We start from the raw sequence: 25,133 nt of genomic DNA, 5'->3' as shown, positions 1-25,133 counted from the left end.
GTGCCTTTTAGGGATCTCTTGACGACATACGGCCTGAAGTGATCGAATGCATTGTGGACACTGAAGCGATGAACAAGACCATATCAATGATACGAGACGATAGAGACCTAAATACACCGTCGAACATAAAAACATAAAAGCACAAAAAAGCGAAAAGAAAGCGAGAGAAAAAACGAGAAAGCAAAAAAGAAAATCTAGAAGTTCAATTTCCAATCATCAAAAATCCCTCAATCATCTCACTCAAGCGTTTCGCAAATTCCCCCTTCATCATACTGAAATGGTTGGCCCCCGTCATCCTATCCAGAGTTATACCCTCCTCTGGCAGAAGACTGTCCCAGCCACAAGGGCCGAAGTCAGTTCTAGTCGCCGTGAGGAACTTCAATCCCTCCGGGTCATTTGGTCTACGCTCGAACTTCGGTTCGCAGTGTTTGTCGATAGCATCACAGGCCCAGATGATCTGTGTACGGGGAACGTCATCGGACGTGAAGGGTGTTGCGTGGTATGTATGCAGACTGTTGACGCAAGCCTCAAAATGAGAGATCAACCAGGGTGGTGGATCCCTTTTGACTCCGTTCACGTCGCCGAGTAGTCCGATCGTATCACAGTATTCGTAGTACCGGCGTGGGAGATGGTCTAGACCCTGGGGAACCGGGCAGTCGATGAGAATCAACTCGCTGACTTGCTCGCCTTGTGCGGCGAGTTGTTGCGCGATATGGTAGGAGAAGATCCCACCCACAGACCATCCGCCTAGCGCGTATGGTCCATGAGACTGGCGCCGCCGGATCTCGGTTATGTACATCTTTGTGACCTCCTCGATGCCGCAGGTGTAGGACTCTGGGGTTTTCATGAATGGGCAGTTGACGCCCACGACGGCTATGGATGGGTGGATGCGCGGAAGCCCTGCATAGGAGGAGCATGATCCCGAGCCATCAGGGAGCAGGAATAGAGTCTTGACTGTCGCGGGCAGAGCTGGGTTGCCTTGCAAGAGAAGAGAAGTTGCGGAGATCTTGGGTGAAGATGTTTTGCTTATCTCCGGCGTGGTTTCTGCTGTGTTGGCGCTGATGACTTCGTACGAGCTGGTGCCTAATGATGATCGGTCCTCGTCGCTACTGCTCTTATCCTGGTCTAAATCCTCTTCCGCTTCGGCAAACATGGAGTTTAGGACACCGTCACGGCCACTGACAGTCACTGTTCCGGTCTCAGGTGCTCCCTGCGTCCAGAATGCCTCGAGATCCTTGATGGTCGGGTGATCTAGGAAGATGGATGATTCGTAATGCAAGCCAAGTTCCTCGCGGAATCGGCTGGCGCAGAGCAAGGCGAGAAGCGAGTCCACGCCGAGATCGTCGAATGCTGCTTCCGGCGACAGTTCGGCGATCGGGACACCACTCTCCTCGGATATTATCTTCAGTGCTGATTGCCAGTTATCTGAACCGTTGGCTGTACTAACAGACTGTGTTGATTGATCTGCTGCTGGGCTTGGTGTAGCGCTATTGCCAGCATTGAGCGTCCCCCCAGTGGGAGCACCGGCCTTTGAATCATCTCGCATGTGGACAATATAATCCATGAGTCTTCGTGGGACTCCTTGTGCCTTTATACCTTTGTACACGGCGACGACTTCCTTACCTTCAAAGACAACCATGTCTCCGCCATACAGGCCATCCGCGTCAGGCCCACTCATGCGAACGTGGGATCTGTAAGTGTTTTTGATTGACAGCGGCTTGTAAAAGTGCAGGGACTTCCACCCATGGTTGACGAATACCTCTTTGCTGAGGTCGGCTTGATCGTTAGCGTTCATAACGAAGAGAGCTGGCTGTCCAAGATTATCGATCAGGTACGGGTTCACATGGTACACCCCGTCTGCTCGAGGATTGTTGAATTTGACAGTCGCAACAGCTTCCAACCGGGCACTGTCCAAGAGGACCGAAGAAACACCCATATACTCCGGGTCATAAGAGGCAAGTGATGACACCAAGTTGTATCCGGTCTTACCAGTGAACTTTTGCACCCGGTCGTCGGTAGTGACTCTTGCAGCTATTTCCTCCATTTCCGTCAAAATGCTGTCAGCACGCTGCTGGACCTCCGCCTGGGCGGCCTTCGCATCCGGGAACGTGATGCTAGCGATTGCATGTCTAACTAGCTTCTTTCCTTCTGGCGTGACGCTCCAAAACTCCACAGATCCCTTGAACGCCACGCAATCAAGTATAACATGGCATTGCAAAAGTTGGGGACCTTTTCCCTTACCCTTGGTGGCGAACGGTCGTTGTACATCCATATGTTGCAAATCCACCAGGGCCCCAGAAAGCTTAGTCTGCTGCTTGCGGAGGTATTCGCCAATTACCAGGGCCATCTCCGCATACACAGATGGAGTGACAAGGGGCAGATTATTGACGCGATGACCACGCACGAACGGATCCACATCGTCGCGGAGGACATCGACCTCACCCACAACGGTGATTTTATTCCCGTCCTTCTTCTCTTCCACGAGCTTATGAACGCACGTAGTGGATAGCCCAGGTGTGCCCTTGAGGAACTGCGCGTCTCCTTTGTATAAGGACCAGTCGTTGACATACTGCATCCAGTATTCTTTCAGGTCCCAGTTATATGATGGGAGGCGGAGGACAGAAAGGCCTACAACGAAGTCACGGTGATATTCTGACCATCTGATGTCTACACCGGACTCGTACAAGCCAGAAAGACTGGTCGTGAGTACCTTCCAGGTGTCCTTGTTCCGCTGCAGGGTTGGAACTGTTTTAAGTGTGGAGTCGAGATTGTTCCTGAGTAATCCAGACACAACGGGATGGGCACCTATCTCGACCCACATCGCGCTTTTGATGACCCCATCCCTCTTTGCGCCTTCTAATGCAGCTGCAAAGTTGACGGTTTCCCTGCAGTGGCGAGCCAGGTATTCTGGTCCGAATGGTTCCTTCGACCTGAGGACTTCTCCCAGCAGAGGCGAGATTACGGGGATCTTAGGCTCGTGGAATTTAACTCCTCGCGCCGCGGTTTTGAACTTTTGAAGAATGGACTGCATCTGGGAGGAATGGAAGGCGAATGGAACACGGAGTCTGGTCTTTTTGAGATTCGTGGAGGATAGCACATCGACTATCCCGTCGATCTGCTCGTTTGTACCGCTCAAGACTGTCTCTCTTTGTGTGTTAATACACGCAATATCGTATTCCAGGCCGTCACACAGTGATCTCACTTCCTCCACACCGGCGCCAATAGCAAGCATGGCGTGGGTGTTCGCGGAAATGTCCTTCTGCAACAGTTGCGCTCGCTTCCCAGCCAAGAAGATAGTATCTGCTTCGGAAAGTACGCCAGCGACGTTCAGTGCCGCATATTCACCGAGGCTATGACCGACCACAGCACAGGGCTCAACTCCCCATGATCGCCACAGCCGCGCCATAGCTATCTGGATACATACTGTTCCAACCTGAACTACCAGAGGGGGAAGCTCGGAAATGTCCGCATTTCCTGATTCGATTAACGGCAAAAAGGAAGGGAAACCGAGGGTTCGTACAATACCGTCAAATCGTTCGATGTCGTTGCGGAAGGTGCCGAATTTCCGTAGGCTTTCGCCCATGCCAATGTACTGCGATCCCTGGCCGGTGAAGGCGAATGCGACACGTTGCGCAGCTTTGGTTCGGTTTGGAGCCGTGGGTGACGCGAGCTTATTCTGCAGCATAGCCTGGATCTCGGGCAGGTCTGACCCACTGACCATGACCCTAAATGGGTGATGGACACGGCGAGCGGTGGTGGTATAAGATAGACAGGGCAGTGCTGGTTCCGCAGTGGCTATGTATGACAGTAGAGACTTGATGTTGGCTACCAACGCAGTACTCGACTTGGCACTGACAGCTACGACATGGGTGGAACGGGGGTCAGCCTCCGTGCTCTTCGACTCAGGGACTGGTGCATCTTCGATCAAGACAGAGCTATTGCCACCAGCGGCAGAGAAGTTGTTGATCATGATTCGGCGAACACCTCCTTCCGGCCTTTCCCAGGGAATCGGCTTCTTAGCTATGTGCACATTGCGCTCTGTGAGATCCGTCGGGAACCCACTGTTGATCTGGGTAGAGTCAATATCTCGTGATTCAAGGAGCATAAAGTCCATCTCACCTTCGTCTTGATCCCGCAATGAGGGGGGATCTCGTTCCGTTCCAACATCATAAGCGACTTGATCATAGCAATAGGCCCAGAGACAGACTCCCCATGGCCAACATTAGCTTTTGCTGAGCCCAAGAACAGCCTCTCGGCATCGGCACGCGGCCTTTCGGTCTCGGGCGCAAAGATCGACAGGACAGATTTCATCTCCCTCGCATCACCTACACAAACACATAACTTAGTACAGCTGCATCGAGCTCCCACAAATCGGGAAACCGGAGTACTCACCAGCCTGAGTGCCAGTGCCATGCATCTCCACATACCCCACGCTATAAGGGTCAACACCGGCCGAAGTAAGCACCTTCTCGAAGATAGCCTTCTGCGCCCCTATATGTGGTCGAGTAATACTCTCCGCCTCAGCGGAGTGGTTGGTATACGCACCGAGAATCACAGCGATAATGGGATCATTGTCTGCCTTGGCATCTTCCAACCGTTTAATGACCATTGTGCATACGCCCTCTCCGCGACAATATCCATCTGCATCATCGTCGAAGGTCTTGCAATTTCCTGTTCGGGAGAGGAAGTGTCCACGGTCAAGGCCGGCAGTAATGTCTGGCGGAAGTTAGTATCGGGCACTGTGATAATAGAGTGTATTTTACATACCGGGGTTGGTAAGAACGTTAGTGCCGCCGCAGATGGCTGTGTCGATGTCGCCTTTGAGCAGTGAGTTGCAGGCAAGATGGAGGGCCGCTAGCCCTGAGGAGCAGGCTGTGTCAACGCTGTAGCTTGGACCGCTGAACTTGTAGAAGAAATTTTGGCGTCCTGGGATGAAGGCTCGGCAGGACCCAGGAATGTAGCTAGAGGTGTTCTATTAGCAGCCAGCTCTAGTGTCTGCGAAACAAATTGAGAGGAAAAGTATGGAAGCACAAAAACAACACAAGGCAGAGAAAAAGGGACAAGGAAGAACAAGGAGGAAGTAGGGGACGAAGAAGCAATGGGAAAACAGAAGCCGGGCAGCAGAGCTTGAATAAAACGGGAGCATACTAGGTATCAACATTTTGCGAGCTATTCGTCTCTCCCCAGTCGTTGCTTGTCGTACCATAGAAAACCCCAATACGATCGGATTGGCTTGATGGTGTCGAGTCGGGCACCAATCCAGCGAACTCCATTGCCTCGTATGCGGTCATAAGAGCGAGACGTTGCGCAGGATCAACTTGTGGTGCTTCTCTAGGGCTTAAAGCAAAGAACTTGGCATCAAAGAGGCCAGGCTCCTTCAGCCAGCATCCATAGGGTGTGCCCATAGTATTCTTCTTTTTGAGACTTGAATCCACATGGGTCTTGACATCCCAGCGATTACTGGGTGTTATGCTAGCCACGTCACGGCCTTCATGAAGGAGTTGCCAGAACTCCTCATTATTATTAGCATCAGGAAACCGGCCAGAGTATCCGATAATAGCTAATTTAGAGTATCCTAGATGTCCAGTGGTAGACGTTCTATCATCTCGCACGGCAACACTGGAGTTCATGCAGGGGTCTACAGTTATATCCGGGGCACCGTACTTTCGGAGTGCAGTAGCGAAGCTTTGCCCAACAAGTGTTGCAATGGGAAGGATCGTGCAGCCTCGTGCAGATGTATCTGTTAGTAGGACCTCACCTAGCGATGAGACGATACGGTCCAATCGAAGTGGTTCCCGGAGAACTTCATTCAGAGCGTGGCCAATCAATGCTCCGTATGCATTGACCTTAATGCTATGTCCAGTAATGGAGGACAGCACCCTGAATTGACACACTTGAGATGTAAACTGGGTTGGAAGAGTTTTTCGGAGAATGTTGTCTACATCCTTTTGTCCGTAGAGATGAGAAGCGTGGTATGGGGCGTATATAGGAATAGTCAAAGACCGACTCTTTGGGAAGCAGCCGGAGTTAAGAAGGTCATTAAGTGCGCTTGGTGGGCCACTCAGAGTAACTCCTGTATTGGCATATGTGCTGATGTATGGAGCTGACGTAGCGGGAAGGCCCTAGTTCTTGTATCAGCACAAGATGCAGGTATGTCAAGGTTAGCCTATGTACCTTCTCCTCATTATACCTCTCCAAGATCGAAACAGCTGTATCACCATCTAAGCCAGGGATCAGGACACTCCACGCCAGGGGTGGCCCAGTCTGCGGCTCAAGTCTGTCACGCACATCGGCAACAAATAAGCCCGCGCGAAACGCGATCTGTACTGTGTTTGTCGCCAGGGGGAGGAGGTCCGTGATGCTTTCGCAACACCCCACAGCCGCTGCACTCAGAAGGCCAGTACAAAGACCAACGAGACAGGTCTGGTGAGTCGAGGGATACTTCTGGCCAGGCGATGTGTATCGCCTATTACGCTCACTAGTCAGTACAGCGCTTCTATACTATTTGGCCACATAAGAAACCCACCTGATAAAGCATGCCAGTTGATAGGTACACGCTAAAGCCTTCTCCAATGCAGGATGCGGACAAGTTGACCGCTGGACTCTAGCGAGGAGCTCCTCGAATGTCGTAAAGCGGATGAATTGTTGACGCGACGAGAACGGAAGCAGACCGATCTCCTCTCGAAGGCCGGATGTAACTTTTTCGAAAAAGGAGATCAAGAGAGGATTTTCTTTAATAGTGGCCAGGGATCGGAGACCCGCCACCGAGTCACAGGTCAAGTCTCCGAAGACAATAATCTGTTTGCGCTCCTCGACCACCATGGTTCTAACAAATAGACTAGGTCTTCACACTCGAGCTCTTGGCTTTGAGGGCTACAAGATCCTTTACCTGTACCAGGTACTACTGGGGTTATGTACCTTTATATGTCTAACATAAAATCTTTGTGATCGGCTCTCAGCCGGTCAACATGTCTGTCACCAATAGCCCTGTCGCCCAGAAGATGGCCAGTCTGACTTTCTTGGAAGCCCGAGACACCTTTTCCTAAAGGGTCAGCCTCAGCGTTTCAGTCATGATGACTGTAAGGTTGGCTTGATACGGGCATCACACCTTATGCGTGCATCTGCTCACAAACATCAGGCACCACATCGTATCTTGCTGCGAGTCCGAGGTAACACAAGAGGCAGGATACCGAAGGTGGATCCATTTTGGAACTCATAAGACGAATTATTGGCAGCTGCCACACTTTTCGGAAACCTCGGGATGTAAGCAAGGTCTCGCGGTCCTCGGGTTATGTCCACGGATGCCTATCCCTGGGCCTATGAGTTCAGGCATTTTCCGTGGTAGGGTCGCATCGGCCATATTATACCGTATTCGCTGATACTTACAGCTTACCCGTAGCTAGAATGATTCTGATCTGCTCGGTGAACCCATGTGCCATTTCGACTTTACCTACTCTATATATGTGCAGAGATGGAATAAAATGCCTTGCTATCATTCAAAACACTTAATCAGGTCAAAAGCCGATATCCCACGGCTACCTGCATTTGAGGATGACTGCTCGCGCTGTCGTCTCTACCTTGTGATGATGTATTGCAGAAAGCCGAAGTTTAGCTAAATTGACCTCCTCCATTATCATATCAACAATCGCACATGCCTTTGTCCAGCTGATCAGGGGAGGCTGTGTTGAGTTTTACACCATTGTATACGTCTTTAATCAAGGAATGATCAAGGCTAGTCCATGGAGCTCATACTTTACTGCACATCCAAGCTCTACAACAGGAGAATGCAAATCTCTTTCTGTCTCAGCCCTTAAGGCCGTGACGAATACCATTTGACAATTATAATTCTGTTGGTCAAAGGACGATATCCAACATTAAGATTAACCTAAGTCGAAAGAAATACCTACAATCTATCTAATGTCTCGCCGACCTAACTATACGAACCCCGGCCCCTAAGGCCCAAACACAGATTATAGCCCATATATTGGTACTGCGTTCCGGCGTGATCCACCCAAATACTGGACCAGTTGACTAATACATAGCTCGAATTCTCCCGCAGTTCATCCGCATGGCAAGTTTAGTTCAGGTGAGTACAGTGATGCGGCCGCTTGTGGGCTGGACATGGATCGTCTGGGTCCAGGCACCATCAGGTTGAGAGCTGGAACGTGACACCTGAGGCTGAGAGGTGATCACAAATCTTTTGGGAACTACACCACTCTCTTTCATCTGTTGGATGTCGTCTCACCCTGTGAAGTTGAATAGCTTTCTTGAGGGCTTTCTCGTGTAGTGGTAGGTATGCCTCGGAGACAGGTGCGTCATGCGCACTGTGGTTCAGTAGGCTCCCCTGCCCTTATGCAATACTATATTCTAGTGGCTCCTAAGATACCTTTGCCACATAGGCAGATCGTGAGGTAATATTTTGCCCGCACTTTACCTACTCCACAAGGAAAATCATTATTGGGAGATTCGATTTTGCGCTGGACAGGAAATTGTGATGAAATTGCATCACATCGCCTGGAGCTCATGAATACCACTAGTACTCACACATATACACTACTTGGGCTCATATATCTTAGGCGAACTAATGAGTTGATCTGTCTGTGCTGCATTCCCGGTGACCGACGGTAGAGGGACGCTTCGCATCACCACCTCTTGCTCACAGAAGAGACATATACTACTCGCAATCTAAACGGTAAAATCACTTTGTCATACAATTGAAAGTGATATAGATTTTATTTGTATAGCTCAATATCCCCTCGAATCAATTCTGCGTAGGTGCAGTGGACCTTAGCTATAAGCCCTTCTGAAAGCCTTCCGCAGAAATAGTGCAATCAGACTCAACTACATTTTAGGTAAGGCATATATAGAGCCAGCCAATGGATTCTCAATAAGTAGGAATCCATTTATCAGAAAGAGAAAATTCAGGCATCACTTGGACCCGGGACAAACAACTTCGCAGCCCGAGCGAAATGGACCCATAGCCTCTCGACCACGTTCATATAGCCTTTCTGTCCTCTCTCACACAGTGACTTGGTATCCTGAACATCGGATACGAGACCTTTTGGTGTACCACCAGAGATCAATATGTTGTATTCCAAAGACTTTGCGCAGGCTACCTCATATTTTCCAAGCGAAAACGATCGGGATAATAAATAGAGAAATGACGTACTACTTTGAGAAGGCCAAAGCCTCTTCTCTCTGCAATTAAGAGACATTAATGGGCATAGCTAATGCAATCTGATACTACGTGGCGTTAATATGCTTCGTGGCCAGAGTCCATAGTCTCTAGGTCAAATTAGACAGCTCAGGTGTTCTTCTAATCACACTTTATGTTGCACTTCAGAGAACACTCTGATAAGGGCTCTCCGTCAATGACGAGCCAAGACCCATCTAATGCCACGTTGTAGATAGCCCACACCACCTGCTACCCTCTTACTTGCGCATCATGGGGTAACCAGAGTGCATGAAACGGTCTTCCTTGGCTTCTAGTGCTTTAAGAGCCATTGTGGACGTCTGGGTGAGTTTCTAATCCACCTGCGTTGTCCAATATCCAAATTGTCATGTCTCCCCAGTCAAAGAACACCGTGGATATATCTTACATGTGCAGCTGACCCTGTGGGCCAGAATATCTGATCACCTCGCCCAGTGGCTTGTTCGTGCAGTGGAACTTCTTCTTTCCTCAGCTCAGGATGCTCTATTCTTAGTAGTGTTACAGTGTTGCAGTGGTGGGAAGCTAGGGTGGTACTGCTACCGACTGTCGCTAGCAATAACCGTGAATATCTATTTGTGTTGCCTAATCTCTAAGTTATGTCAGGCTGAGGCCTATTGGGCAGGTTGAATTATGACGGGGTGTCCCGACACTTGCGATATTAGGGCTCGTATCACGTACCCTGTGAGGCATGAACACGGATAAGGCACTCCTCTAATTCAGATCGATGCCCCAGCTCGCCATGCCTGGCCAAGTCCTATCTGGGCTTGCTGGAAATCCCTGGCATATAACAACGTAAGACAGATCCTGTCAGCCTATGGCTCCAAGCCGACCTTGGGACGATGAGGGTGGCCGTCCAGCCAGCCAATTGTTCTTCGGGTCATGAAGATTTGAGGGCCCCAGTGAACTAGGTACAGCCATGTCTGTATTACCTATTGCTCAACCACCATGGCGGGTGAGATCTATTGTGATACCTTGGCGTCTCACTAATGGTTCTTACCAGCTTCGGGAAATGTTCCCTAAGTGGGCGCTCTCGCAACACGAGCTTTCCAAACTTTATCCCTGGTTGCTGGCTAATCCAGTAGTAGGGTGATTAGGAAGTTCATGTGTTGAGGATGGTGATGGAAGTGTCTATGGGCCTACTGTTCAGGGCGTATATAGGTGTATTGGTAAGGGGTAGTCTCGTGTGCACCAGGTTCCACCCTCTCACTACTTTCAGGACCATTTATGAACGGAGCGTCACTGTGAGATATGAGTATGCCACCCTTCATTTTTGCATGTATACAGGCGTTGATTAACTTCTTCTGACATAACATACAGCGTCTCAGAATGGAGATGTTCAGCAAAGGACAAATCAATCGGCAACATACAGATAAATCCCAGGCCCCTAGGAGACTTCGGTCTACTTGCGACCGTTGTACAATGCTCAAGGTTCGGTGCGACAAGAAGAAACCCCGTTGTGAACGATGTGAATCCGTTCAGCAACATTGCGTCTATGGTCCGTATCGATGGAAAGGGCGCTCGACAGCAACCCAAGCTCCACTCTCGAGTTCTTATATTCGAACCGGAAGACAAGTTCCTTTTAAAGCAGTAGAAGGCTTTGATCAATCAACAGCTCGAGATTTACAAGTAACTGAACACATGATTCCTGAGGGGCCTGTGAGCTCATTGCCGGAGTTCTCTCTATTCCCAGGGCTGGAACGCGTCTCATTTGACTTCCACGGTCAGCTTAATGCTATGTACCTTGGGAAAGATGATAATGACAGGAACGGATTATCGGCTAGGCCAGCTCTACTGGACTACTTCGGCCCGACAACAAACAGCCTATCGGGTCAAGTGGATATCAAGTCTTTAGCTTGCCTGGGAGGAAGTGAATCGCATCCCCTACAGGAGGCGGGCGAGTCAGAGTCTTATTTTTCATCCCCAGATTCCTGGATATCAAGAAGTATATGCCCATGTGGTAGTCTAGCATTCAACATTTTGCAAGAGATGTACCGCGCTGAAGACACATGTCGATTGGAGAGAGGCTCTCGCCTGCCATCGAACGACCACATTCTGAAGATTAATCGCACAGCAGCTCAAAGCCTTGAGCAGCTTCTATCTCGAGACTGTACCGACTGCCGTGAGGACAGCAATATGCCTTTCTTGATTGTAACCACAATGTCAAAAGTCCTATCATGGTACCAAGCAGTGTTCGATCGCATCAATCAGCAATCACCCACCAAGAGCCCTGTTAACCTTATGGAACCTCTGCCGGCTACACCAATATATTTCGGCGACTTCGAACTTGATACTGTTGCTGAGCAGCGTATCACAGCTCAGGTCCTGCTTTGCGAGCTTGGGTATGTCAGCAAACTTCTGACCATGATACGAGAGAGTGCGCTTGGAAGATTGCACAATGAGCGAGAACCGATGGGCACTCTTCTTGGGGCTGTTTCTCACTTTCTATTGTCAACTTTGAATGATCTAACAAGCAAAGTGGATGAATTTTGTACCTCTAAACAGTCCTTTCTCGTTTGCTAGGAAGGCAATGGTGCATTTCCGAGGCAGTGTTCAGATATTTGGCTGCCTAGTACTGTGTATATATCCTGCATACCCTTACTGTGGCTGTTTCCGAGGTACCTAAGTAGGCAACGACTTGACGTCTAGACTGGCATAATAAGGGCTAAACTGGCTCAACTGTATTAGATTAGCCTAGCTTAAGCCCTTTTGTTTCCAAACAACTCCACGTTCCTTTGGTCCCGTTATTTACCAAGGGACTACCTCCACTGTACCTCCAGAGGATGTGATTCTAGAGAACTGCAATTAGACTCGAGCTTAGCACATAAGATCCTGTACCAGACAGGGCTGCCGGGCTGTATTTATTGTTTACGCCTTATGTATCGCCAACGACGCCAATCGGCGTACGGTAGAAAGGATTATTACCATCGGGTTTACCATCAAAACTGCAATCATAAACCGACTACCCATTCTATTTATAGGCACTATACAGTTGGAAAGCCGACTGGGTTAATCTCGCCGTTATCCATTACTCTACAGTATATATCATCTATAGATAAAGGCTCAAAATACGTCTTAAGAAATAAGAAGACCGTATACCTCAGACCAGCAACACGAAAACTGCGTGATTGATGCTCTTTCAGACCTTTGATGTTTTCCCATGGATCTTCCTATACTGTGGATATCATGGGAATGGATTGCACTACGACCGCCACGAACTGGTTGCTTTGTGAATAACGACAATAATCTCCGGTGGCTTTACCAGCCATGGCCTTGTTGCCAATCATGCGCTTACAATGCAATTGTTCCATGGCAAAACCAGACTTGAGCTCGCCCGCCGAAGTCAATCCCGCCCACTGTTCGGCAATATCAATTTTGTATCTTCCGCTGGCGAAGTCCTCGACACCGCGTGTATACGCGTTCTTTGCACTGCTTGGCATTACTCTATCGATTTCGTTGTCCTGATATTTCAGCTAACACATTGACACTGGGTGAATCGGCGCGAGTTCCCGGTCATTGCTGTACCAATCGAAGGCTTGTGATAGCCTTCATTGTCTCATATTCTCAAACAGTCTGGAAGAAAGCCGAACCTGCCTCCGAACTTGCAATCCGAGGAAGGGTCACCCTAGTTGTGAAGTCCAATCTTTGCCCTTACTTACTAATGCTAGCTTGTCTAGTCTAATCTGTCCTTCTCTTCCACGCCATTATAGAAAAACTGTTACCTAATTAGCTAGGTTTGCGAAAGCCTCCATCGTATTAGAACTCATTCTGCTGAGCGAGTCGCTTGTGATGGCCGAATCTGCCATCAGACCTTGAGCTAGTTTTGTCCATGTTACTTTTGAGGGTCTATTTTCGTCCGTGTATGCGTTGCTACGCTGACTGCTGCTCACTTCGCAATGTAAGAAATCATATTGCCCGTTCTCCGCCGGCATTTCCAATAACTGCTTGCGCCGTTCGGCAGACAAATTCAGCGCTCGGACTATTCATCAATTAAAGCAAACGCCGTGAACACCGAGGGGATCAACTAGACCTATTATTATGCACCGGTAAAAGTCTGAGGATGCCTTGGGACTTGCTGCCGAGACCCTTGTGTATAGCACAGATACATATCTTGAGGAGTCGGACACAGCTAGTGCCAACGGTTGCTCACTAACGGCTATACCGTGATACGAGACGAAGATATACGAGATATCTCGCCTAACAGAGCCTAAACCAGCTAAATCGTGGTGCCCTTAATGGAAGGCCCCTCCACATATATCGAACCTAGCTAACGAAGTCGGCGCAACAAGTTTCAAGAACCCCACGCAAAGGCAATGGGGTTCAAGGTGATCATTATCGGAGCTGGCTTAGCGGGCTCTCTGCTTGCGAATGGTTTGCTAAACAACACGATCGAGTTCAGCATATACGAACGTGATAAACCAGAGTTACGGCGGACAGGCTACCTTATCCGCCTGGGTGAAGATGCAAATAAGGGGTTTCGAGCCTGCCTATCCAAGTCGCAAGTAGCCACTATCCACGGGAGGTTTTCGCAGACCGATGTCTCTCTCTCTACCGCGCCTGCGATCTATTCCTACCGGTTTCGTCCTCTTCTGGACCTCAGCCGCTTGCCCGGTTACGCTAAAGGTGCTTCGATCAATCGTCTGGTCCTACGGGATGAGCTGGTGAAGCCGATCAAGGAAGCCGCTCGGATCCATTTCGGGAAGGTTTTCAGTCACTACGAGATTATCCATGAGGATGGCAGCGAGCAAGTGATGGTCCACTTCGCCGATGGCACTTCCGACCGGTGCGACCTACTGATTGGGGCTGATGGGAGTGCCTCCAAAGTGCGTTGGATTCCCTAGAAATTCATTCGATATTCGATACTCGATACTTACTCGGAAACAGATCAACAAGCAGGTTGGGGCTCGAAATCTAGTCGAAATAACCAGCCACTGGTCGTTTCACGTCAAAGGGAGACTGCCCCTTGCTCGCGTTCAGAAATTACCCAGGAAGCTTTTGGAAGCTCCGGTCGCGGTTTTTCACAAGGGTGCTCTTCTATACTATGCCCGTACGTCTTTCCTTTCCTTACACATTACATGTCTCACTGTATGGTCATAGTCTATATTCCGTCTTCCGGCCGGCCGCTGGACGGTAAACAGGATATCTTCGATGGGAAGTATGATGAGTCGGTGGCATCCTTCTACTGGGGGATAAACATTCCACGACATCACATCCCGTATGAAAACCTCTCTGACATACCCGATCTCCGTAAGCTTTGTGAGGACTATGTCAAAGACTGGGCTGCCGAATGGTAAGTTGTGAGGACTATTAATGTTGTCCAAGGCCTAACTTGCTGTAGTCGCGCTATGGTCGATAGTGGATCGACAGATACTGATGCCGATGACATGTACGCAGCTAGATTGCGCTCAAGCACTCGCCTACCGACCAACTGGCGCTCACTTGCTCAAGTCCGATCCAAGGAAGAGGGTCACCCTCGGGTGTGGTTGCTCGGTGATGCCATGCATGCCATGCTACCAAACAGGTAGGGCAGTGTCACTCACGTGGTTCATGTAAACACGGGTATAAGCTAACGTTATGAAAGAGGTCAAGGAGGGAACCAGGCGCTCCTCGACTGTGCCGAGATCCTGCCTGAACTCATCCACCTCAATCTCCAAGCCATGAATGGAAAGACTCTATCGTCGGAGGATATCAGTGAGTCATGCAGTCGCTACGAGAAGAAGATGTTTCCCCGTGTCTTTGACTGGGTGGAAAGGAGCGGAGGCATTGTTGCTGATCCTGTAGGTTCTACTATAAAGGGTTATCAATAATAGCACCCCTACGCTGACATCCTTGCCTAGCCATTCCCTCTTGACGGTATAGTTGGATATCTAGTTTCGATTTTTGCGACCGTTGCAATCCCAGTTGCGATACTCGTTAGTCGAATTAGTCAATTCTTTAGAAAGTTGTTCTGGCCCGAGGAAGCATTCCGACCTTGAGCTGGTCTGCTTGCTACTTTTATTGATCGATATATGGATTTCCAATATTTTGGATTGATACGGAGATTGTTGCTATACTATTCCTTCTCTCGAGTTTGTACTTATTGCTATTAGTAGTACAACATTGCTTTATGTTTTACTTTATTTCAAATTTTACTTTTTACTTTTACTTTTTTATGCTGTCCTCCGTGTTAGTCCGTTGAGTGGAGTCATTCTGAGTTTATATATATTCAATGATCGTATGCCGTCCACCACAATATCTTATAATTCTGTTCTCAGTTTGCACTAAGACTCAATCTGATTAATGCTAGCATCTTAAAAATGTTTTATTTCCAACCATAAATGCGCGTCTAAGTAAAAGAGTCATAAACTACAAATGCAATCCATACCCAACATTCCACCAACCAAAACCAACCAAAATGAACATAAATCCAGATGACTCATTATGCATTATTAACTATTATGCAACCAATCGCACCCCCAAGTTACCTAATGATGCTCCACCACTTAATATCTCCATTAATATAAAAAAAGTATATCAACTCGCCACAGGTCACAAATTACGTCAGTTAAGCTACTAATACGAGATGAAAAACAAGAATCGTAACAAAACAGGATATACCTTGTACGTACACTTTTTTTCTCCGAGAACTATATCTCCATGATCGTCTTGACAGATGGATGCAATATGTTTACTCTGTCAACTTGCGGCCTGGATTGTGATATTCTGCCCGTTAGGGGAGTTGGGGATTTGTGGATTGGAGGGTAAAGAGAGTAAGTCAGTCTTAATCATGTCTGTCAGATATTAATTAAATTCTAAAAGAAAGACCGTGCTAAGTGTCATTATTGCGTCAATCCACGAGAGTATCTGCATATATTGAATATACAGATAGGGCTGGACTTGATTGCCATGTTGAGCTGCATCATATTACAACCCTAGCTAATGGTCTGGATACGTAAGCCACATAGTCTACTATGTATTCTACACGGTACACACAGTAAGTACATCCCAAGAGTCTCCACAAAACAGAAAGGAAACCCCCACCCGCCCCTGACACAGACCAGTGATGCCCGGCATTACAGAGTACCGTCTCTCAAGTCTTAGCCTTCCAAGCGCCGGATGAGATCATACCCACCCCTGCACACCTCCAATCGGAGAATTTGAAAGCCTACATTTTCTGCCGAGCCGTTGAAATTAATGTCGATCGCTACTGTTCAACTCTCCCGAAAGATGTGGATTGGCCGATCGCGTAGGCATTGCATGATCGGATTGACGTACACAGTATTGATTCTGATGCCGTGAGGTGGATTTCAATCCCGTGTGGTTGTGTCTGGACCCATGGGTAGGGTTTGACTGGCTCGAGAGGTACTGGTTCTGCTATACAACACAGTAACTCTGTATGTAGATATTTTATTCCCGGGCATTCGTCGAGCATGGGTCCTGTTGAACTATTATCTGAATTACTTTGAAGATACTAGAGTATAATTTTGTGGGTCTAGATAGTCGATATGGAGTCATATCGGAACTAATTTAGTATACTTTAGGATGGTCTAAGACTTTCAAGGTTATTCTTTTGGTCTTCTTATCTTGATCTTTCTCAGTTTCTCCACCATACTGACTGACGTAAGTTGTGGCAAGGTTCAGGACACACAAGAATCACAGCTTAGTAGGGCTACGGAGTTGCTATACAACGCTCGCGAGCTCTTTTTCTTCCCCCCTCTCCAACCGCCCCTCTCCTTTTCCCCGATAATTTGTGGGTTTGGTCTTAAGTAGATAGTATATACAACTATCAAGTCTAATAAAATATAGTAGAAGCTTCAAGAATTCTAATTGAATAATGTGTATACATATCCTTTCCATACCTGGTTGTTAGCTGTAGTACCTATTGAAAAAACACCCCAAACCTTATATCAAGGAAATTCCCCAGCACATTGTATCTCCACCACCACTGAGCCATAAGCCCAATAAACATGACGTATATGGATCTCTGATACCGGTGGAACATGACGTATGTGGATCTATGATAATCTTGTATTCGGAGGTTTTGTTCTCGACGAGGAGGGTATTTAACAGCAGAAGCGTTCAGTATCTGGGTTGTAGTATCCGCCATTTTTTCATCTATGCATAATTATCACATTCCAAACAAATTCACGAGCTCTAACGAATTACTTTACGATATACGACATACGACATCTACTAATTGAATTATCTGATTGCACTTCCAAGATAGGACAACGACTCACATCGCCCTTCTCTCCGCTGAAGACACCCTTTAGTCTACGACTTTCATCATACTCTACCCCACAATCGAACATGTCCTCTCCTACAGTCCAGAGAACCACCGGTACCCCCCGAAAGCTGAGAACCGGAACCGGCTCTCCAGCTGGACAAGTCCCCGAACAAAGCCCCTCGAAGGGAACACCCCAGAAACTCCAGGTCCGAAGCCGCAAGCCGATCGAAGAAGACGTCCCCGAAGAACCGGCTACTCCGTCCCCGAAACCACGGAAGACAGGCCAGAGCGAACAGCGTGATGCACCTGACGAGACACAGTCGCAGGCGTCCGGGTCTGCCGGTGGACTTGGGGGACTGGCTGGTGGGCTGAAGGATACTGCTGGAGCGTTGACGAGGAGGGGTCAGCAGACTGTGGCGAATACGACGGGGGTTGATTTGTCTTTCTTGAAGGGGTTGGAGATAAGTGAGTGGGGTCAGGTACTGGGTCATGATGGGAACCCTGTTGGTCGGATTGTGGAGGGTGAGCCGCAGGATCTTGTTGGATATGCGGTTGGGGATAATGGGGAAATTCTGGATGATGATGGCGACTTGATAGGTCGTGTTGAGGCTCTTCCAGAGGCGATCCAGGAGAGTACGGACCAGGCGAAGAAGGCTGTTGGCGGCCTAGCTGAATTGAATGGTATTCCGGTGTCTGAGGGAGGTTTCATCAAGGATGAGGCTGGAGGGATGGTTGGGAAGGTTGTGGAAGGGGATGCCCAAGATCTTGTTGGTTATGCACCTAACGAGAAAGGGGAGATCCTGGACGATGAAGGCGACCTTGTCGGTCGTGTTGAGCCTGTGTCCAAGGCCGCGAGCGCTGCTGGCAGTGCTGCTGGATCTCAGAAGTCATATTCCCATGGTACTAAGAGTGTTGGGAAGAGTGTCCATCAGGAAGCAACAGGAGAGGAGGAAAACGCTGTGTCCGACACGAGGGATATCGAAGATACGGCTGAAGAGAAGACTGAAGATGCCGAGGAACAGCTGCCTCCCCTCTCTACGCTTGAAGGTTTGAAATGTAACAAGCTCGGTAAGATCATCAACCCATCGACTGGAAAGCCAATCGGTGAGCTGGTTGAGGGCGATCCAAAGAAGCTCACTCGGCTTGGAGCCACACTCGACGACCAGGGCCAGTTCTGGGACAATCGTGGGAATGTGATTGGCCGGGCTCAGACGCTTCCTCAGCAGGAATACAGTGAAGAACCTCCCTTTGCCGGCTTAGATGGCCTCCATGTGGTCGAAGAAGGATGGGTCGAGGACAACAAGGGCAAGCGTGTGGGCAAGGTCGTCGAGGGTGAACCTAAGAAGGTCCTCGGTCGCCCTGTTGATGAGGATGGAGAGGTCACTGACCAACATGGAAATGTCATCGCAAAGGCCGAATACTACGAGCAGCCGGATGAGCCAGAGCCTGAGGAGCCTGAGGCGGTCGACCTATCGAAACTAGACGGATTGACCTGCAACAAGCTGGGATACGTTATGGGACCTAACGGAGTCCCCATTGCGCGCGTCGTTGAAGGAAATCCCAAGGAACTGGCCGGTAAAGAAATCGATGATGGTCAGATCTGGGACGGTCGCAAACCCATTGGACGCGTTGAGCTCATCCCCGAGAACGAGCGCGAGAAGAAGCCCGAAGGCCCGTTCGCTGGCCTGGAGAACCTGGTTGTGAACAAGGAAGGGTTCGTCCAGGACACTGATGGTAACATTGTCGGCAAGGTTACGGAAGGCGAATTGAAGAACTTGCGCGGGCGCACGGTGGATGAGGATGGAGACATCATCGACAAGTTTGGGAATGTGAAGGGACATGCCGAACCATATGAGCCTCCAGAAGAGGAAGTCGTTGAAGACGACCTGTCAATACTAGAAGGTAAAACCGTCAACAAGGCCGGCAATGTCGTGGACGCTCAAGGCAACATCTTTGGCAGAATCACCTCGGGTGACAAGCGACTTGCGGGACGGAAGGTTGATGGCAAAGGCCAGATCTGGGGTGACGATGGCAAGGTCATTGGTAAAGCCGAGCTTGTGCCTGGCGCTGAGCAAGAGAAGCCCGAGGGCCCCTTCTTCGGCTTTGACGATGCGGAAGTTGGGAAGGACGGCGTAGTCACTTCTGGTGGCAGGGTTATTGGCCGTGTCATCGAAGGCGACGCCAAGCGACTCCAGGGACGCAAGGTTGACGAGGATGGGGATATCTTGGACAAAAATGGAAACACCATCGGTCGAGCAGAGCGCTGGGAGCCGGAAGAGAAGCAACGAAGCGTCAACCCTATGTCAGGCCGGAAGGTTACTCGCGAGGGTGAAGTTCGAGATGTCGACGGCAACCTCATCGGAAAGTTGACCTCTGGTAACTTGGCTACTCTCGTGGGCAAGGAGATCGATGATAACGGCTTCGTCGTTGACAACGATGGTAACAAACTTGGCGAGTGTACTCTAATCGAGAATCTGCCGGAGGAGGAGGAAGAGGTCGCTGAGGAGGAGCCAGGCCCGTCGCCAGAAGAGCTCGAGGAGCAGAAGAAGGCCGAAGAAGATAAGCAGCTGGCTAAGAAAATGAGTGCCATTATCGGACAAACCTTGGATCGTGTTCGACCAATCTGCAAGATGATTACAGAGGTATGTCCACTAATGACTCAAGTGTTGGATAAGAAATTAACACATGCACTAGCACATTGAGAGGGCTGAGCGTACCCCGAAAGAAGAATTGGACGAGGAAAGACTGGTAAAGGATGTCAAACCACTTCTTGAAGAGGGAGGCCGAATCCTCCAAGAATGCAACGGCGCCATCCGAGCTCTGGACCCAGATGGTCGCATTGCAGCTACAGCGAAGGCTCGCGCTGCCTCACACGAAGCCTCTCCAGAGGAGTATGCTCTCGCTGATCAAATCAAGGAAATGACAGATACCGTGGTTAGTTGCATCGAGAACGGTAAGAAGAAGATCGCCGACATGCCTCATGCGAAGAGACAGCTGAATCCCCTCTGGGCCCTTCTCAGCGAGCCTTTGTTCCAGATCATTGCCGCTGTAGGTCTACTTCTGACTGGGGTGCTTGGACTTGTTGGTCGTCTACTCGAGGGCCTCGGTCTGGGACCTCTTGTGCATCGCTTGCTCGGCGGCTTGGGTCTTGACAAGCTGCTTGATAGTCTGGGCTTAAGCTCTATCACTGATGCTCTTGGAATAACTGGCAAGAAGAAGTAGGGTTTTTGACGAGGTTGCAAAGTTGTAAATTATATTGTTTTTGTTTGTTTGTGGCGATATTCTAATGTGTATTAATGTATCATTTCAATAACCGACAGAATGAATAGTCTAATGAATCCCAGTTAAGCATCACGCATCAACATCAGCCCCAACTATTGGGAATCATGAGTTTATACGTCCCCAACCTTCACCCCCTGGACTATTCATCTGCATAATTTCCCCAGCGCCCAAGGCCAGAGCAGCTTTGCCACTTATGGAGAGCTTCTCGAGGACGGTCTTGTCTTCGTTCCATTTGAACATGCAATTTCTGCCTACATCGCCGGGCTATCCTCCGGCACCACCAAAGCTAGCAAGAGCATGAGTGCTTGGAGCAAACCCTTGAACTTCAGTAACATTGCGCATAGGCCGGCTTATAGTTTCGTTCACAACATCAAGAAATCCGAGAGCGACTTTGTCTGTAGTGAGATTCCGTGACGTCTGCTCATTGACCTCAAGGGTGATTCCTTCGAATTTCTTCCTGGTGATTTCATAGTCCAAGGGCATATTTGCTCCAGGGCCAAATATCGCTGGAAACGAAGACAGGTCCAATCGTCCCAAGAATAGATTGGCATCAGTCACAGTCAATGGGCCGCCTTTGCGATAACAAGCTGGCCCTGGGTGTGCTCCTGCACTTTCAAGTCCTACAACAAAGAGACCATATCGAGCAAAGAGCATTGAACCACCACCCGCGGCCAGTGTGGCTATATTCAGCATGGGGTAATGATCTTTCTGCCTGCCACCACTGTTTCGGTAAGATAAATCAAATTTACAGTCGTAGTGACAAACATCCATACTGGTTCCGCCCATGTCGAATCCAAGCACAGGGGTCTTTTCCTCAGTGTCAAAGCACGTTTGGGCAATACCGACCACTCCTGCAGATCAACTCAACAAGGCCTCACTGTCTCAAAATTTCACCGCTTGTCACAAGCCTCCGTCAGAGCTCATGAACTCAACCTTTGTAGGCAGGGTGCTGAACCCTGATTCTAATGCGGTGGCATAGTCTTTCACGATTGGAAACAGGTAGGCCTCAGAGCATACCGAGACATTACGCTGCTCAAATTTGATGACAGGCCTTGTCTAATGCGATGTGGTGACATAGTCAAAGCCCATTTCTCTGGCCAGTGCAGCTACCTGGTCTTCGTGATTTGGATAGATGTAAGAATGCATAGAAGCGACAGCCACAGATGTATACTCTTCCACTTTGAGCCTTTCGAGAGCTTGCTGGACTTCTTGAACGTCTATTGAGTTCAAAATACGCCCAATCTCGCCGCTTACCGTACGAACAAGATTGGAGTCTGTGATCTCCCGCGATCTGTCTAATGGAAAGGGGTTATGGTCATAATTCTCAATGGTGACTCGCTCATCGATCTCAACAACCTTGGGGGTGACTAATCTCCTATGACGCAAATACCTCCGAGTCCCTTGGTGGTGATGAAAGTAGATTTCCTGCCTTTCCTAACTAGCAGAGCGTTCGTTGTGATAGTCGTACCGATGCGCTATGATGCAATTGTTGAGCCATCCACCTTCTCTCCCACAGGAATCTCTTTACTCTCGATAACTTCCAAGGCTCTGCGGATGGGTTCTGTCGGCGCATCTCTGTAGTTCTGTGGGGTCCTCGGAGAGTAACTTGAACAGAAGTTCTTCCCTTCCTGGAACTCGAACTAGGACATCACAGAGTGTCCCTCCACGATTTGGGTGCAATTAGTAGTTGAAAAGATGGAGGATAATACATATCGAAATGCCTGCCAATTGAGACGTTAATGTCAGGAGCTGGTAGCATGTTGGTTATGATTTCTAAACGCCAAGCATAAGAGAATCTATCTTTCGGGGAGATGAGGCTGATCATGAGCATAGCAATCTGTCATGTATATACCGATTCTCGTTGCATGACTTCTAACAAACAAAGCTAGAATGCCGGCTACAATTCGTAATTTGTGATGCAGAAAGGTGCCTGAAGTCGGGGGGTGATTTACCGGAATACGATATTCTCATTGGAGAAGCGCCAGTAAACAACGATAGCGGGCTGATTAACATGCAGGTCGACTATCTTACTGGCCCATAAGACTCCACTTAGGCTGTGGAGTGTCCGAGCACACACTTTTAGCCCGGATTGACGTGGTTCTCCTAGCAAATGTTGCAATCCCAAACCCCGCAGGTCCTTGAATAGTCGAGTTAAACTGACCTACTCAAGAAAATGGCAGATAGGGAGCAGATCCCAACGACTGCATTCGCTATCACCAGTGGTTAATTACCGCAAGGTGCAGATTATCCACCAGCAATGAAATACCATACTCAACGTTATCGACTAAGTCAATCCAGCCCCGATCGCGATGGGGTTGAGATGCAGGCTGAGCAGCAGAGGCCATATGCGTATCCTGCTCCAGCCTGCAACCGTTGCCGCCAGTATAAGAAGAAATGTAGTAAAACTCTTCCTTCCTGCAGGACATGCACGGACGCGGGACGGAAATGTTCGTATTTCACGTCTGATAGGATGGCTGCATCGTCACCAGAGGTCCTTCATGCGCGGATACAATGGCTCACGCAGTACATTGAAGACAACATAACAGGAGCAAACGTGGGCCAAAATATGCCACTGAAAGATAAGGACGCGTCACAAGCCGTCGACGAGGGTGCAGGGAAAATTGACCCCTCGGTAAACCCGGTACAGATTCAACCTAATGGTCAAGGTCAGAGTACAAGCTCGTCTCTCGACAATGAGCTCGACAATGCAGAATCGACGAAGGGGACTTCCATGAAGGTTTGGAATGAGACAGATAGCGAAAGACCACGGTCGCTGGCATGCCTCAATGCTTACTTTCACCACGTTCATCGGGCATACCCGTTCGTCAATAAAGCGCGGATTATGCAAGTGCAGAGTGTGAATGTCAACGTCGTGCTGATAGAGAATGATGCCGACTCAATGGTGAGTTTAGTTCTATAGAATTGCCATCGCTCAAAGCATGCAGCAAGTAAGTGGCAGGTCTCAACTAATGCGACTAACCAGATGCTCTACCTTATCCACGCCATTGGGCGGACAACTCTGGAGCGATCAGGAAAAATGAGTCCGCTCACTGGGAAAGAGGTTCAACTACCGTATACAATCATACTTCAATATTGCATGGAGAATGAAAGCATGGATTCAGTTCAAATTCTTCTATTACTGGCGTTGTATTCCCTGTTTGATCCTCACGCTCCTTCTCCATGGACAACTGCTGGAATCCTGACCCGGCAAGCCATGGCACAGGGTCTCACTCTACAGCGCACGTCAAATGTAGATCAAGCGTTGCCATCAGACGAGCCGTTGAATCGATTATTTTGGAGTATTTACGTACTGGATCGCATGGTCGCTTCCTCTGTCGGACAGCCTCCGGGGCTGTTTGTGCCGGACGTTCACATCCCATTGCCCGCTGTGACAGTGAGCGAGTTTGCTTCAGCACAGCGCGCAGAGGTTTCCAGTATGTTGCTGGTAACACGGCATGTAATCCAGCTGCGTCGTCTCGAGAGCAAAATCACAGACGCGATCTTTCTACGTCCTCGGACAGATGTCCGTTCCTTGACTCCGTCCGATCGCGTCGCTATCATTAGTGAACTTCATTATGCTGTGGATAACTGGTACAGTGATGGCTGTCTCATCTGTCGCCCAGAAGCCAGTAATGTGAGGATCCATGACACCATGGCCTGGCTTAACGCCCGTTATTATCAACTACTGATGTTGATACATTATCCGACACCATTTAATCAACCACCACGTCCAGGCTTTCATGAACACCTCCTAAACGTTGTTCAGAAGTATATTCATTACAGCCAGGTGTTGTTGGAGCTAGGACAACTGCCGCTTAATTTCATAACGTTGACCCGATTCGTCCCGGCATGTCTCGTCCTTCTTTACTGCTTTGGTCATATGACGGCCATGGTGTTTCCAGCCAAGCAAGAGATACAAAGCTGTATAGCAATCCTTCAGAGCTTCTCCAACGGCTGGGGACATGCCATATCCTTGGCACAGATCATGACAGAATTTTCTTCTGTGGTCTCTATGTACGAAAGCCGATCTGCCAGCTGCCTTTTGCCGTTACAAACAACACCCGTTTTGCGACATGCCGCACAACCATCACTTTACCCACGAATGGTCCCACTTAGAGCTCAGTTACTTGAAGTAGGTGGACGCATCTTGGGGAAGGCAAACTGCTATCAATTCATAGAAGGCTGGGATGCGGAGGCAATCAGCTCGAGCTCTGCAGAGGATGCATCGTCGTCAACAGATGCTGCCATGACTAGGGACATTGCAGCTTTGTCCTCGCCATTAGTTGGGACAATCCGATGGGATTTCTTATAAGACAGATATTAACGTTGTCTCCGAGAAATGTGGCAGGCTGGTTCGCATTCGGCTTCTGCAGGCTCAAGGGGACAGAAAGTGTGGCTGTTTTACGAAAGCTCCACTAGCCGCATTAAATCCTTTCG

The 25,133-nt window shown here is 49.0% G+C and overlaps 6 protein-coding genes across 6 annotated transcripts; 4 read left to right on the top strand and 2 right to left on the bottom strand.

The window, feature by feature from the left end:
• Positions 1-202: 202 nt before the first annotated feature.
• BDV38DRAFT_290507 (type I polyketide synthase) lies at positions 203-6,822 on the bottom strand (the record flags this gene model as incomplete). The annotated part of the gene is made up of 8 exons (XM_032061499.1): positions 203-3,688; positions 3,719-4,069; positions 4,120-4,325; positions 4,393-4,716; positions 4,768-4,961; positions 5,149-6,122; positions 6,175-6,478; positions 6,527-6,822. 8 exons carry the CDS (start codon positions 6,820-6,822, stop codon positions 203-205), a joined length of 6,135 nt encoding a protein of 2,044 aa, XP_031916333.1.
• A 3,597-nt stretch (positions 6,823-10,419) lies between these two features.
• On the top strand, positions 10,420-12,148 carry BDV38DRAFT_27988 (uncharacterized protein). The gene has a single exon (XM_032059151.1). It carries the CDS (start codon positions 10,538-10,540, stop codon positions 11,729-11,731), a length of 1,194 nt encoding a protein of 397 aa, XP_031916332.1. The 5' UTR covers positions 10,420-10,537; the 3' UTR covers positions 11,732-12,148.
• A 1,373-nt stretch (positions 12,149-13,521) lies between these two features.
• BDV38DRAFT_280264 (FAD-dependent oxidoreductase) lies at positions 13,522-15,183 on the top strand (the record flags this gene model as incomplete). Its single annotated transcript, XM_032059262.1, has 6 exons — positions 13,522-14,031; positions 14,093-14,255; positions 14,306-14,498; positions 14,547-14,729; positions 14,790-14,985; positions 15,046-15,183. The coding sequence occupies 6 exons, from the start codon at positions 13,522-13,524 to the stop codon at positions 15,181-15,183; spliced, it is 1,383 nt and encodes a 460-aa protein (XP_031916331.1).
• Positions 15,184-17,300: 2,117 nt separating this feature from the next.
• Positions 17,301-20,659, top strand: BDV38DRAFT_240278 (LEA domain protein). The gene has a single exon (XM_032053879.1). It carries the CDS (start codon positions 17,498-17,500, stop codon positions 20,114-20,116), a length of 2,619 nt encoding a protein of 872 aa, XP_031916330.1. The 5' UTR covers positions 17,301-17,497; the 3' UTR covers positions 20,117-20,659.
• Positions 20,660-20,960: 301 nt separating this feature from the next.
• BDV38DRAFT_280262 (Hydantoinase/oxoprolinase) lies at positions 20,961-21,482 on the bottom strand (the record flags this gene model as incomplete). The annotated part of the gene is made up of 1 exon (XM_032059261.1): positions 20,961-21,482. The coding sequence occupies one exon, from the start codon at positions 21,480-21,482 to the stop codon at positions 20,961-20,963; it is 522 nt and encodes a 173-aa protein (XP_031916329.1).
• A 1,471-nt stretch (positions 21,483-22,953) lies between these two features.
• On the top strand, positions 22,954-25,008 carry BDV38DRAFT_290506 (fungal specific transcription factor domain-containing protein; the record flags this gene model as incomplete). The annotated part of the gene is made up of 3 exons (XM_032061498.1): positions 22,954-23,045; positions 23,118-23,598; positions 23,680-25,008. The coding sequence occupies 3 exons, from the start codon at positions 22,954-22,956 to the stop codon at positions 25,006-25,008; spliced, it is 1,902 nt and encodes a 633-aa protein (XP_031916328.1).
• Positions 25,009-25,133: the final 125 nt, after the last annotated feature.

Source organism: Aspergillus pseudotamarii, assembly GCF_009193445.1.
Source record: "Aspergillus pseudotamarii strain CBS 117625 unplaced genomic scaffold BDV38scaffold_12, whole genome shotgun sequence".
Taxonomy (NCBI): domain Eukaryota; kingdom Fungi; phylum Ascomycota; class Eurotiomycetes; order Eurotiales; family Aspergillaceae; genus Aspergillus; species Aspergillus pseudotamarii.
Note: the sequence above shows the minus strand (reverse complement) of the source record. Positions and strands in the feature narration are given on the sequence as shown.

What these genes read in the sequence shown, in the direction of transcription:
- BDV38DRAFT_27988 (XM_032059151.1), top strand. Translation starts at nt 10,538, where the DNA reads ATGGAGATGTTCAGCAAAGGACAAATCAATCGGCAACATACAGATAAA.
- BDV38DRAFT_240278 (XM_032053879.1), top strand. Translation starts at nt 17,498, where the DNA reads ATGTCCTCTCCTACAGTCCAGAGAACCACCGGTACCCCCCGAAAGCTG.